We start from the raw sequence: 14,920 nt of genomic DNA on the forward strand, positions 1-14,920 counted from the left end.
AGTACTGGTTTCCATCAGTTACACAAAACATTGTTTGAATTGATAGGTGTATTTGTTTACATTGGCTCTACTGTTTCCCTAACTTCTCCTGCATGTGCATCAGTCTCTCAGTTAAAAGTAGTCTCAGAATTCATCTTTGGTCATCCCATATTAATCCCCTTCCATGGCTGATATTCTTTTCCGTGGAATGTTTGTTTTCATGTTAAAGATGCTATATGATTGCAGATGTTTATTTTGAATTTGATATTCAGCTGTTTGTAGGTGCACACAAATCTACTGAACTTTATTCTTGAAACAATTATAATAATATCATGCATGTTTACACAACGCAAGTTAAATAGTTTGGTGTGTTAAATTATGTATTGATTTTTCATAGTTTCTTAAAAAATCTCTAAAAGTCTGGGTTTCCTCTTTACATATTCTCAGCAAAGTGTCTCACTTTACGTAACATTTAACCCCTTAGGCTCCTCCTGATTATTTCTGTGCCCATCAGATGCAGGATCCTGTATGAATCAGGTTGCCCTTGAGATGTGAAGAATGACCAGAGGGATAGACCATTTGCTCTTTTGCCCTGAAGGAGCCAGCCTGATGATGACTTGCCATTTGAACACAGTAGCCTGGAGTAATTGATTCTCTGCGCAAATAGAGCTTGCAAGTCCTAGAGAGTTTTGCACTCTCAGAGAAACTGGAGATTAGAAGTGTGTCTCTCTTCTCCGGGTGAAAAGCTAGCTAAAATTATCTGCTACTCTGGTGTGTTTCCCCTAGTGACCTTACTGGCTCCAAATAATTTGGAAGAGGTAAAACAATTGTGACCCACTGTAGGAAACCATAAAATGAGCTGACGTATTGCTGATGAGAGAACAGCACAGCAATCTGTTCCCCTGGAACAAACTGTCCAGTCTGTTTCATGCCAAAATTCATATCCTTGCATTTGGGAATAAACAAATCATGCAGGGCAAACATCCACAGGAAAGCTTCTAGAAAAGTTTTGTCATGTTTCTTTCTTTGTCCACATTACAGTTAAATTTTTAAATTTAAACTTTCTTACAGAATAAATGACTTGTTTACTTCTAGACGTCAGATCCATCATTAGACAACCTCTGTGTATTGCCCTGGAAACATCTCCCCTAACCCCAGGGATAGGTATGCCATAATTTGAGAACAACCTTCTCTAGAATTACAAATTATTCTATTTACAAATAATAAATTATTACAAATTAATAATCATTAGCTAGGTCACCAATCCTTATGGGGATTGGTTAGCTCTGTTTGCGATACAAAGTGACATCAACAGCACCTAGTCACCTTGCCTGAAGAGTGAAGATCCTTGGGTTAAACCACCACCAGTCCTCTCTCTAATGAGAGATCAACCCAGTGGTCTGGTAGTACTATGGTGACTTTACCTTGAATTCACAGCAAGCTGTGTTCAAATAATCCCTGTGTGCACTGTCCTCATTAGCTCCTGGCAACACCTTGATTTTGGCTTTTTTATTTTTGTTTAAAATTCTCATCCTTAGTTTCAAATCTTTCCATGACCATGCCCCTCCCTGTTGCTATCTCCTCAAACACCAGAAACCTCTAAAATCCCTGCTTCTCTCCCTGTTCTGATCTTGTGAATTCCCATTCTCATCACTCTGCCATTGGCAGACATGCTTCTGCTGGTTAGACTCTAAGCTCAGGAATTCCCAAACTTTGCTGTCTTAGAGCCAAGAGAGGCAATCCTTAAAACCTATTTCTTTGACCAAGCTTATCATCACCCTGTCCTCCTGTCTCTTTTTAAGTGGTTCAGTGTCAAATGCTATTTGATAATCATTCCTGCTGAGCACTTTGGGTTGTTTAAATGCAGTAGTTAAATATCATGTTACTTTAAATGATTGCATGAACAGTTAAGCACATTTGAATTTGAACTGTGGTAAAATTGTAAGAAATTTAGCACCATTCATGTCGAAATGCATTTGCAAAGTTGCCAGATGAATCTTAATAAGCCACTGAGACATTTTCAAATCGTGGTTATATAATATTGTTCGTAAAGTTGAGCGTGTTTGAAATATTCAAGGAAAGTTCTCATTTGCTCTTTCTAGTTAGGATAGCCATGTTTTGAGAAATAAGGATAGCTAGAACAAAAAAATCTTAATCGTTTTGTGCAAATCAGCTGTGTTACAATACAAATATCAACATATAGAGTCGTAGAAATATACAGTACAGAAACAGACCCTTACATCCAACTTGTCCGTGCTGATCGGATATCCTAGATAAATTTAGTCCCATTTGCCAGCATTTGGCCCATGTTCCTCAGTCCTTCCTGTTCATATACCCATCTTGATGCCTTTTAAATGTTGTTATTGTACCAGCCTCCACCACTTCCTCTGGCAGCTCATTCCATACACACACCACCCTCTGCATGGAAAAAGTTGCCCCCTAGGTCCCTTTTGAATCTTTTCCCTCTCACATTAAACCTGTTCCCTCTAGTTTTGGACTCCCCCACCCCAAGGAAAAGACCTTGTCAATTTACTCCATCCTTGCCCTTCATGATTTTGTAAAGCTCTATAAGGTCACCTCTCAGCCCGCGACACTCCAGGCCAAATAGCCCAGCCTATTCAACCTCTCCGCACAGCTCAAACCCTCCAACCCTGACAACATTCTTGCAAATCTTTTCTGAACCCTTTCAAGTTTAACAACATCCTTCCTATAGTATTGCAGAATTGCATGCAGGATTCCAATAATGGCCCATCCAACACCATAGTTGGTACATATTACATCATATGGCTGTTGAAACCATACCATGACGTCAAAACGTCTATACTCAATGTACTGACCAATCAAGGCAAGCATACCAAACGTCGTCTTCACTATCACATCTACCTGTGACTCTACTTTCAAGGCACTGTAAATCTGCACTCCAAGGTTTCTTTCTTCAGTAATATTCCCCAGGACCTTACCGTTAAGTGTATAAGTCCGGCCCTGATTTGCATATGAACACATTTTCAGTTAAAATTATTCTTGAATTGAGAGTTGGTCTGGCTGATTAACTGATACCAAATTTAATCCATGTGTTTTTTTTTCACCTTTTCTTTGTTCTATACAAAATTCTTTTCCAAAAAAAACGTTCATCTGTAATCTTTTCCAGTTCACCGAAGGGGTTCAATTTTGATTTCTATCTCTTTTCTCTCCACAGATGCTGTCTAACTTCAAATGCTTTTTTTCCCAATATTTTTCTATTTTTGTTCCAATTTTACTACTTTAGATTAATGTATAAATTGTTCTAAAAGCTTTAAAATGTGTAACTTGGCTGCCAGTAATTGATACAAGACTATATATGTGAACTCATGTTTTAATCATTCTAGCACCGTACAGACATCAGAGATACCAAAGGGCACATTTGCAGTATTTGTGGGAGTACATTAAGCTGTAGAAGTTCACTGGATAAGCACGTGTTGATCCATACTAGCAAGAAACCATATCACTGTGCAGTGTGTGGGCAGCCACTTGCAGCAAAGGACCATGTGCAAAGGTTGGTAACCTATGATGAATGCTAGTCAATGTAAAAGAGAAAGGAGCAGGTTTCACAATAAAAGAAAAGTTGCATATTTGTTACTTTTTAGGAACTAAAGGATCGAACTTTGGGCTAGAATTTGCTGCATTTATATATATTTTTTAAAAAGTGGTTATCTGCGCTGACCACTGTGAACGTACAGATTAGCAGCAGGAGTAGAACATTCAGTCCTTCAAGACTGCTGTGTCATGTCTCATCTGAGTGTAGCCACAATTCCATATTTTGACCTACCCCGATAACCATAGGTTCGGAACTAACGCGTCAAGTCTACCACTGCCTTAAAAAAAGTCTGAACTTGCCTCCACTGTGCGCTGGGAAAAGAATATCAAAGGTCACTCTTCTAAGAGGCAGGATGAAATTTTCCTCTGTCACCTTGCTATTCATGAGTATATAAAATAACAACATTAGTCAAGTAATGAACTATTAAATGTGAATATCACAAAGTTAATATCTATGCTGTTATAAACGTTTTAACTTACCTTTTAAACTCACCACACAAGATTAAATATTGTGCTTGCTGATGTAATTATCTTTCAAATAATGTTAAATATTAATGATAGCAAATTAAGTATGCTGGCCAGAGAACTCCCTTGCTAATAGCACTGAGTATGTTTGCCCCCCACAGTGTACGTGGATTCAAGAAGCAGCTCATTACCAGCCATTCCAGAACACTTGGGGATGGGCAATGAATGCTGGCCGTAGCCAGTGACACCCATGATCCGTTCAGTGAATTAAAATAAAACTTTTCTTTTAAGGTTTCTGGATTTGTTGGCGATTTTAAAAGTTTTTAAGTTTTAAAGTTGTGCTTAGTCATGAGGGAAAGAGAAACGTATTTGTCATGCTTTTTGTGATGTTAGACTGCCCCAACACACGTGTAGTGAATGGAAGACTTTTCAAACACTCCCTCTTGCAGTGCACAGGAAGGTTAGAGAAAAATAAATCTGTCTTTTAAATTTGATCCCTTGGAGGTGCAAAGAGTCTTAAAAAGAGTATTAATTATACAATATTTTGAAGATGAAGAATTATGCTGCGATATAGTTTTGTGGGTTTTGGGATGACTACATCTACATCGAAATTGTCATTGGAACACCGTACAATCGCAGTGGGATAGATTTTGTTGAAAAAGTAATGTGAGTTATACAATATTGAGTGCAAATTGTTTTGCTTCTCTACTGTTTGGAAGTGTTTTAACCTTACCATCTTTATAACTACTTGACGTTGAATTCAATCTATTTTGTACAGAATATTAGCTTTTCATTTTTTCTGTGCGCTTATTGTACTTTAGAAGTTTTATTTCTGGACATTGTCATAAATTTATTCAGCAGCAACAGAAGCAAAGTTGCTGGAAAAGCTCAGCAGGTTTGACATTTGTGAAGGAGAAGACAGAGTTAATGTTTCGGGTCCGGTGACCCTTGCTCAGAACAGTTCTGAGCAAGGGTCGCCGGACCCAAAACAGTAATTCTGTTTTCTCCTTCACAAATGCTGTCAGACCTGCTGAGCTTTTACAGCAACTTTGTTTTATTTTCCTGATTTACAGCATCCGCAGTTGTTTCGGTTTTTGTTTAGTCATAAATTTATTGGTATATAAGCATGGGAATTTCCTTTTTTAAATACAAAAGAGTCATACATTCTCCCTGATGTTTGCTTGGGATGTTGAATTTACAGTGTGAAGTTGCCAGAGGGACAATCTGATATCAGTGATAACATGGAGAGGACTTCTATACCTGAAGAAGCAGGACCGTTCTGGAATTCCATGGTAGCTGCGGGGATGCTGTTTGTTTGTGAAACGTGTGTTGCTTGCAGAAATTTTTTTGAGGCTCAAGAGACTTCAGTCCATAAGTGGATGGCCCGGAGACAGAATGAACCTCTGCATGTTCGTTTGCAAAGACTAGAGCGTGAACGGACTGCAAAAAGGCTTAAACGTGCTAATGAATCAGCAGATGAAAGGGAGATGAGGAGGCTGAGAGATCGTGAGGCCAAGCGTCTTCAAAGAATGCAGGAATCGGAAGACCAGAGGGCAAGAAGGTTACAACGTGAAAGAGAAGCTATGAGATTGAAAAGGGCGAATGAGACTCCGGAAAAACGGCAAGCAAGGCTCGTAAGAGAGAGGGAAGCAAAACGGATAAAAAGACATCTGCAGAAGTTAAACCCTAGTCTATCGGTTCATATTTCTCAGAAATCAACACCAGAAATGAGCTCATTCCAGCTTCATGTCGCTTGCCCCAATCTATAAAATAAATATGTAGTTCAGAAAATTTGACTTTATTTTTGTTCTGAAATAAAATTTACCCAGGGTTCCATCCAATATGAGATATGATCCTATGACATGCATTGGAAATATGGTAATGGTGTGGAATGGAAATACAAAATAAGCAAGTTCTTTTAGCTGTGTAGTTACACAGTCAGCTGTAACTTTCATAAAACTTTACAGAGTCACAGTTGTGAAAAACCAATGATCTCAAACTCCAGTGAACCTCTGTTCTTTGTGTAATTCTTTTGACTGGAATTGTGTGGTTCATTTTCTTAACTGTTATACGAAATTATTTTACTGCACTTTTTCAAAAAAAAAAGCATTCTCTAAATGTTGTGTTGAATTCTTCCTCTACTGTTCCTCAGGTTTTGGCGGGGATATTTCACAGTAAGATCACAGAAGGCAAATGATATTTCAGCTTTACAGCAAGTTTGGTGGACATGATCTTAGCTTTAGATAACAATGTGTTTTGACATTCACATATATGATCAGCTGTGTGCACTGCTCAATTCTATGAGCTAATTTGTAAACAAAAATTGGACTTTTGAGAATGAGGCATCTTTTGCAGTTTTACTTTTAGCTGTCATCGATGTCTATATTCAGTGCAATTATTTTTGAGTACCATCACAGCAGGAAATTTGCACAAGGACAAAACTTTTTATTAGCCTGATGTATTGAATTGCTGTGGTTTACTGGCAATCGATAGTGAAGAGTTGATTCAACTCTTCAATACTATTAATACAATTATGCTTTGAATGTGATAAATGTTGACAGCAACATTGAAAACATGTACTGTGGTCGGCATCACAACCATGATTGAGTTGTATCTTTCTTACACTTTAATTGTATGCACATTTATGTGAACCTTTTCATTTTTTTTCACAAGACCCTTGATCCTGCGCAAGAAACCTGCTTCATCATGTAATGACTTGAGCATCAAGATGCCAAAATACTTTATTAAAGTCAGTAGCAGAAAAAATATCTTAATTAGAAGTATTTCAATGGTATTTCACTTCAGTAAATTAAATTTTAATGATTTATATTTAACACTATTAAACATGCTGCTTTTTCCCCCAAGTACTAGACTTAATAATCATAGCTGACATTTTATTGCTTGTATTTGTAATTTCCTGTTTAGTACCTTCCCCAATATTACTACTGTAGTTTGCGTGTTGAAAGAACACCACCACTATCATTTTCTGCTCTTGGCATTTCTAAGCTCTAACCATACAGATTTCACTTCATCAGAGTTAATATCCTAAATTAGGGGTGTATTCAGTTGAAGGAAGGAACATCTAAATTGGTAAACAAAACACATTTGACCTGAGGATTGGATGCAATTTAGATTTCAGTAAAGGGGAACAAATGAATCACTTGTATTAATTTCCTTTTAAAACAACAGTGCTACCCAAATCCTTTTCCGTTTTGTCTGTCCTTCTTCCCATTCCTGGTCACCTTACTGCTACATTTCTATAATCTCAACAATATCACAACCATTTATATCTGTTTCTGCAACTAATTCATCCACTTAGCGTATACAAGATGAACTTCGCACTTTCTTACAACAATTGTGCACATACCTTTTCAGGGTGGTCCCCAAAAGTTAGATTCTACTATTGTGGTATTACCCTTTAATGTGGATAGTATTAACTTGGGACAATCTAAAGAGAAAGATGCTGAGTGAAGTTGACCAAGATTGGTAGATGCATACAAAAGACAATCCTATTGGAGTTAGAAATTGAATATTATCATTTTCATGCAAAATAGACAGCCATGCAATTTTATCTTTAAAGCCGAAACTTTTGAAGATACTGTTTACAATGTGCTTTGAATTGAGCTTTGTCACAAATTTATTAGAATTCTACACTTTATTTGAAACAATATCAACATACTAGAGACAAAGAAATTTCAAGTTCTGTTGGTAGTGACACTTTATGTGGCTGGGAAACTCTCCACTGATTAATTTCATTCTCATTTATGTGTGACCTAGTGAATGTCAGAACCCTAATCCAAATCCATCACAGACTGATGGAATCTTATTACATTAGCATTTACTTGATGAACTACTTTGGAATTTATTTCCACAAGTTGTAACAGTCACTAACTGAACTAATCCCTTGAATTATTTAACTTGCCTGCAATAGATCAATTTTAAATTTAGAAATGTGGGTATTTTTTAAAAAATCTTTAAATACATTATTTAATGATTTGTCCTACTTAATGTAACTGTTTACAGTTAAAGATTGCAACTATTTTTGCATAACATGATGCAAGATTGTGAGAATTGGAATTTTGATGTTCTGTTTTAGTTTTCGTTTATTGTATAGTAGGATTGATGTAAAATTTTGAATGCTGAAACATAACATTTTTCATTTCTTAAATGTTGGATCATAGCTCCACAGATGAAAGTTGTCCACCTTTTGGAAAAGTAATTTTGTAAATTTGTAAACTATTTGAAATACTTCTTAAGGATTCTTATCATGAAATTACTTATTTTAAAATGATAATAATTTTGTTATAAATGTTTGCAGTGGACAATGGATAGGTACGTTCTGTGGTGGTGTGCCGAGCGACACAGGAATATCCTAGATCTAAAGGTAACATTCTGCAGATGCCGAAAATCTTAAAATAAAAACAGGTAGGCATATCCCTAGTTTGTACTGAGTTAGTTGACCACCACTAGTTTCAGTAAATAGCAATTGACCGTGTTGTTTCTGACTGGGAAATCTTGGGTGAGGATCCTTTGGAATCTGGAAAGGACCATATTAGATTCAGCCATGATGCTGCTGCACAATGTTCAGTTACACACGGTTGTACCTCTCTGTAGTGAACTAACCAGCAAAAGGGAGAACTTAAGGGAGTAGTTACTTGCATGCCAAAGAAACAATCTTTCTAACTAGTTTAATGTTTCCCCCCAAGATGTTTTATAAATATTCATATTTTAATATTTATTATGATGAGAAGATGAGTTTAGATAGAATATGGCTTTTAACTTCAGTAAAGACTCCTCCACCGTGACTAAATTATCAGAATGCTTATCTGACATCCGGTACTGGTTGAGCAGAACTGTCTTCCAGTATTGGGAAGACTGAAGTCATTGTTTTAGGTCCCCACTCCAAAACTCTGTTCCCTTGCTACTGATTCCATCAGCTCCTTAGCAACAGTATGAAATTGAAGCACTCTATTCACAACCGCAGTATCACATTTGATCCAAAATGAGCTTCTGACCTTCCATTCCTGTCATTTGTCAACATTCCTGGACAGCACCCTGTCTTAGCTCACCTGCTGCTAAAACCCTCATTCATGTCTGAGTTGTTGCCTGATTCACCTATTCCATTGCACACTTGACCAACCTCTCACATTTTGCCCTTTGTAAACTTGAGGTCATCAAAAACTCTGCTTCCTGTGTATTGACTAGGACCAAGCTCCCCTATAATCCTGTGTTCATTCACCAATATTAGTTCCTGATGAAGTAACATTTTGTATTTCAAATTTTCATCCTTGTTGCCAGTACGGAAGTTAGAGAGCAAGTTAAAGAGACAAAGCAGGCAAGAGCACGTCAGGAAACAAGGGAAGACTGATGAATTAAACTGCATTTATTTTAATGCAAGACACCTGACTGGTAAGGCAGATGAACTGAGGGCATGGATGGGAACAAGGGACAGGGAAAGATGGCTGAGCGATGGACAGGACTAACAGCACAATGTTGCAGGGCACAGATGCTACATGAAAGATATAAGGGGAAGGAGGGTTCTTCCATTCATAAAGACTCACTGATCCCCCAGGAACGGACAGCACGGTGTCTCAGTGGTTAGCACTGCAGCCTCACAGAACCAGGGACCCGGGTTCGATTCCACGCTTGGGCGACTGTGTGGAGTTTGCGCATTCTCCCTGTGTCTGCATGGGTTTCCTCCGGTTGCTCCAGTGTCCTCCCACAGTCCAAAGATGTGCAGATTAGGTGGATTGGATATGCTAAATTGTCCATAGTGTTCAGGGATGATTAGGAGGGTTACAGGGGGGTGGATTTAGGTGGAATGGTGAGTGTCAGTGTGGACTTGTTGGGCTGAAGGGCCTGTTTCCATAGGGTAGGGATTCTATGAAAATACTGCTATGGCCCCATTACTGCCTATCTTTGTTATGTCCAAAACCACGACCTTTTGAGAGATCTTTGCTCCTGTAATTCTGACCCCTTGTGTATACACAGTTCTAATTGTTATAGCATTGAAATTCATATCTGCACTGTCTAGGTCCTAACATCAGAAATACCGTGCATGTCTACTCTCTGCCTTCTTTGAGACACTACTTCAAATAAACCTTACTGATTATGCTTTAGGCCACCTGATCTAATCTCTTTGCAGCTCAGTGTCACATTTTGTAAAGCCACATTGTGCAGCTTGGGCATTTCATGATGTTGAAGATGCTACATAACTTATTGAAAACAGACCAAAATTCCAGTAATTCCATCTTCCTATAAAGAACTGATGCTAGTTTCTATTATATGTCCGTCAGATGGTTTGTACTGTACCATATTGCTCAGGATAATTTTGTACTAACAATTTTACATTAATTTGCACAAGTTTGATATGTGCAGGTGACATGAAACTTGGAAGTTTTGCAAATAGTGAGGAAGATAGTAATAGACTTCAATTTGATAGGCTGGTGGAATGGGCAGACATGGCAAATGAAATTCAATGCGGAGAAGTGTAAGGTGCGATACATTTTGTAGGCAGTATTACAGATGAGATAGCTAGGAGTGTCCATGCACAGATCTTTGAATGTGGCAAGACAGATTAACAAAGCAGCTAATAAAACACATAGGGCCCTGTGCTTAATAGAAGCATGACGTACAAAAGCTAGGAAATTATGCAACCCTACTGTTAGAGTTAGAACTATACTTCCAGATACTATATTGTAAGAAACCCATGAAGCTTGGAAAGTTTACAGATGAGATTTTCCCAGAACGAATTTCAGGCATGAAGGTTGCATTTACATGAACAGAATGGAGAAGGTGGCATTCACCTTGGAGCAGAAAAGAAAGGAAATTTAATAGAGGTGTATAAAATCATTAAGGTTTAAACGACGTAAATATTTTCTTTTCTCTAGCAGAAAGGTTGTGAACTGGAAGACACATATTTAAATGTGATTGGCAGAAGAATCAGAGACAATATGAGGAAAAGTTTTCTTGCACAGTAAGTTAAGTGCACTGTCTGGTAGGTGACCAGTGAACTTGTATCCAGTGTGCATACAGTTGAAAGAGAATGTGACTGCGATATGAGGAGGGAACTGGGGAATGGAACTAACAGGGCTGTTTATCAAATGACCTCACACAGACCTGATGGGTCAAATGTCTGCCTCCTGTGCTCTTCTATTGTACAGTTTTTATTTTATGCCTTTTTAGTTTACCTTTTTTTAAAAAAAAACTGAATCAAATTGTGTCCATTCAAAAATGTTTCCTTTCCTTGCACAACTTAATCCAAGCTCTAGATTTTGTGCTAACATTAAATAGAAAAGCTTAAATATTTGAAATGTTTATTACATGCAGAGAATTTCATCTATTGGTTTATAATCTGCATCATTATTGAAAACATCGATCCTTCAGAATAAGCAACTGAAGTAATTACATTGATTCTAAACTTCTGACTACCTATCTCTCGCTGTATCATCTTTTCTTGTTCCTTTCTTGCAGGCTGATTATGATTTAAGTTACTCTACCTATAGTATTTCCTTTCTTATATATTTGATTTTTATATAGACAGTATCCCTCAAGTTCTTCACCTTAGGTTCATGATTTAATTAATTGCTGAGAAAAGACACACCTGAGCTTTCCGTTTTGCAAGAATATCAGTGCAAAGGGAAAACAGGTTGGCCGTGAACAACGGGTGAGTGCGGGTCATTGGCAAATGTGCTCAGAGTCCACTTGCCAACCAATCAACATTCTCCTCTCATACAGTATACCAGATGTTTTTGTTTACATTGATATTCCCTGGTGTTCTGATGAGAGCAAGACAGAAAGCTTAAGACAAACCATCTGTTTGCAGCAACTGAAGGTCTGTACTACAAACTGACAATTTCGCTAATGTTAAAATCTGAATCAACAGTAACTCTGTTTGTGCAAAGAGGAAGATCAAGTTTTTGAATGGATTCAGAAATCTGGCAAGACAAAGTAAAAAATGAAATTTCTGCCAAGGCACTCAGTTTAATTTTGAGCCATGGTTTTGCTGATGTTAATTGCCCTTTATGCAAAAATTATTCTACTTGGAACATTTCTAGTTTTAACTGTTAACAGACTATGTCTACATGTGTTTTTTGTTTTATGTGGTTTCTTTTTTTAAAGAAATAGCCTGGAACTTAAAATATTCAAGACCTCTTACAATATGTGCTGTCTTTGTATGAATGCTGATGTCCGTAGAGTTTGATTTTTAAGAATCTGAAACAAAAACAGATTTTTGTCTTGATCTAATTTCTTGCATAAAGGGAAGAAAAAGCAACTTTGGATATTGTGCATGTAATTATCTTTGTTCTTTATTCATGGAAATGTGTCTGCTGTAGCACACAGGAAACTATACCCCATACCCTTGGACTGTGACACTGTTCTGGACTCCCTGGTCATTGGGAACATCCTTCTTGCTTTTATCTGTCTAGTCCTGTTAGAATTTTATAGTTTTCTGAGATTCACTGCTCGTTCTTCTAAACTCCAGTGAATATAGTCCTAACTGATCCAGTCTCTCTCTATACGTCTGTCCTGCCATCGCAGGAATCACTCCCCCCTGTAGATTATTCCATGGATGAGAAGACTAAAACTGTGCACAATATTGCAGACATTTATATAGTCACAAAAGCCAAATACAATTTCAGCAAGACATCCCTGTTCTGAACTCAAATTCTCTCCTTATGAAGGGAAACATACTGTTTTTTGTCATTCAATCTTTTGTCATTCAAATAATAACCTCTCTTCCTGTGTTTTCTGTCAAAGTGGGTACCTTCATGTTTATCTGCATTATACTTAACCTGCCATGTATTTGCCCATTCATTCAACTTGTCCAAATCACCCTGAAGCATTTCTGCATCATCCTTACAGCCAACACACACACATCCAGCTTTAAACATCTACAAACCTGGAGATATTACATTTCGTTCCACCCTCTAAATATTAATGTATTGTAAATAGCTTTTTGATAAACAGGGGCTCCATTTTCATTCTGATTAACTCAGTCTGTTAGGTGGAGTCATGTAATCACAATACTTTGTCATTAACATTTGCAGGATTTGCGTTTGCTCAGAAGCAGGATTAGAATTATTAGCACACTCGGTAAGCAAAAGCCCTCCCATGTTTTAGGCACAATATTTAAATTGATGCAATATATAACCAGCCCCATGGAATTCTAGTTAAGAATTTGGATTTTTTAAATTGACCTGTTCAGACATATGAAAACTCATACCTAAGACTTGCTGAGATCATAAATTATAAAACTTAAGAATCTTCAAACCTTGAGTTAACAGGCAAGAGGTCAGTGTTAGGCTGACTGTAATATCACACATCCAGGACTGATGAGATGAAAGGAGATGGCCTGTTTATTGATGAGGATACATGATGCAAATGATCAATGACAAATGGACTGTGAGAAGAAGTAAAAACATTTTAAAGAACTATGAAGATTAAGACTATAAATTCCAATGTCTACTTTGTCTTGGGGCAAAACCTTGAAGAAAGACTGCCAATGCCAGTGTGTCTCCAGCAAATGCTTGTAAATAAAGTTTTTAAATTGCTGAACCTCGAGTTGAAGTGGCCGTATAAACCGCAATAATTTCGTGTTCGAGTAAGGTCCTTGCAATATCAGTAACATCAAAGGATGGATGAATAAGTTTGTTTTATCACCCATTGATGAGGAGATCAGCGTTTGGAAGAGGCAGCCGATGAACTGATTTGAGGCTGCAGGGAACAGGTCTGCATTGCAGTAATTAGGGAGTGAGGGGCCAGGACCATGGTTCTGCACGCTGGGTAGATATTTTGTAATCAGCCTGTTCAGAGATGTTATTACACACCTCTGGAGCAGGTGAGACTTGAAAGGGACACTACCACTGCATTGAGTAAGACCTGAAGTGACTAGATTAATGACTGTAGGGTAAAATGGGGTAGCTTGTTTCCTAGAGAGACGACTCGTGAGGTAAAACAGATGGGATCTTTTTTTCCTAGCCAGAGAGCCAGTTGTGTGAAATGGGAAGGACTGTTTCCTGGAGAGAGAACCATTGGATGAAACAGACAGAAATTTAGGTTAGGGACTTAAAGGGTCACACAGCAAGTTCTTGTTAGGTAAAAATAAGATTTTAAGTAAAATGAAATAAACAACGTTGGGATCTGTTGTCAACTCCAGAAAAGGCATAGAGTGGCGAAATGAACAGTCACAAGGTAAGGAAAAAGTTGTGACATGGGTACACAATTATACAAATTGTCAGTTAGGGCAAACAGATGTTATTAAGGTAACAGAAAACAGAAACCACAGCTCAGGATTTAAGGAGGAAGCTGACTCCCAGGAAGACGTTGGAGATGTAAATCGAGGCACTTCACTGTGCTGACAAACATTACAAGGTTTTATCACAGTCGGTGAATTTAAGTCAGTATAAGAAACAATTCCAGAATCGAAAGAGAAGTTAAATGGACAACAGGTACCAATTCTGAAGTGGAATCATATCAGACTTGAACATTAACTGTTTCTCTCTTCCTTGATCCTGCTAGGCTGCTCCAGCATTTTGTGCTTGTTTCAGATTCATAGCTTCAGCAGCATTTTGCTTGTATTAGCATTAACCGGTAAACTTCTGATATTATAAATTACGATGTTGAATTCGAAATGAAGAGAGACCATGGAAAAAGGCTGCCAAATATCTCTCCAGCGTAGGTTTGTGAAGAAAATCTTTTAATCGTTGAATCTTACAAGACTCAAAGTGACTGTTTAAAGCACAATATCTTTCACAAACTGCTGAAGATACAGTTAATACATTTCCATTGCAAATGCATAAAGCTGAATGATTTTAACCAAGATAACAAACTGTGAGGCTGGATGAACACAGCAGGACAAGCAGCATCTCAGGAGCACAAAAGCTGACGTTTCGGGCCTAGA

The 14,920-nt window shown here is 37.7% G+C and overlaps 1 protein-coding gene across 11 annotated transcripts in view; it reads left to right on the plus strand.

Moving 5' to 3' along the window:
• Positions 1 to 13,575, plus strand: part of LOC125459764 (zinc finger protein 821-like) — a 36,803-nt gene extending 23,228 nt beyond the window's left edge. For 9 of the 11 annotated variants that reach the window (XM_059651728.1, XM_048546583.2, XM_048546582.2 and 6 more), the window contains 3 exons: positions 3,345 to 3,511; positions 5,219 to 6,766; positions 8,336 to 13,575. In XM_059651728.1, the coding sequence (XP_059507711.1) occupies positions 3,345 to 3,511; positions 5,219 to 5,786 (735 nt within the window). In that variant the 3' untranslated portion in view covers positions 5,787 to 6,766; positions 8,336 to 13,575. The remainder of the gene's footprint in view (positions 1 to 3,344; positions 3,512 to 5,218; positions 6,767 to 8,335) is intronic. The other 2 variants (XM_059651729.1, XM_059651730.1) reach the window with 2 other exon arrangements.
• Positions 13,576 to 14,920: the final 1,345 nt, after the last annotated feature.

Source organism: Stegostoma tigrinum, chromosome 16 (genome assembly GCF_030684315.1).
Source record: "Stegostoma tigrinum isolate sSteTig4 chromosome 16, sSteTig4.hap1, whole genome shotgun sequence".
Classification (NCBI taxonomy): Eukaryota; Metazoa; Chordata; class Chondrichthyes; order Orectolobiformes; family Stegostomatidae; genus Stegostoma; species Stegostoma tigrinum.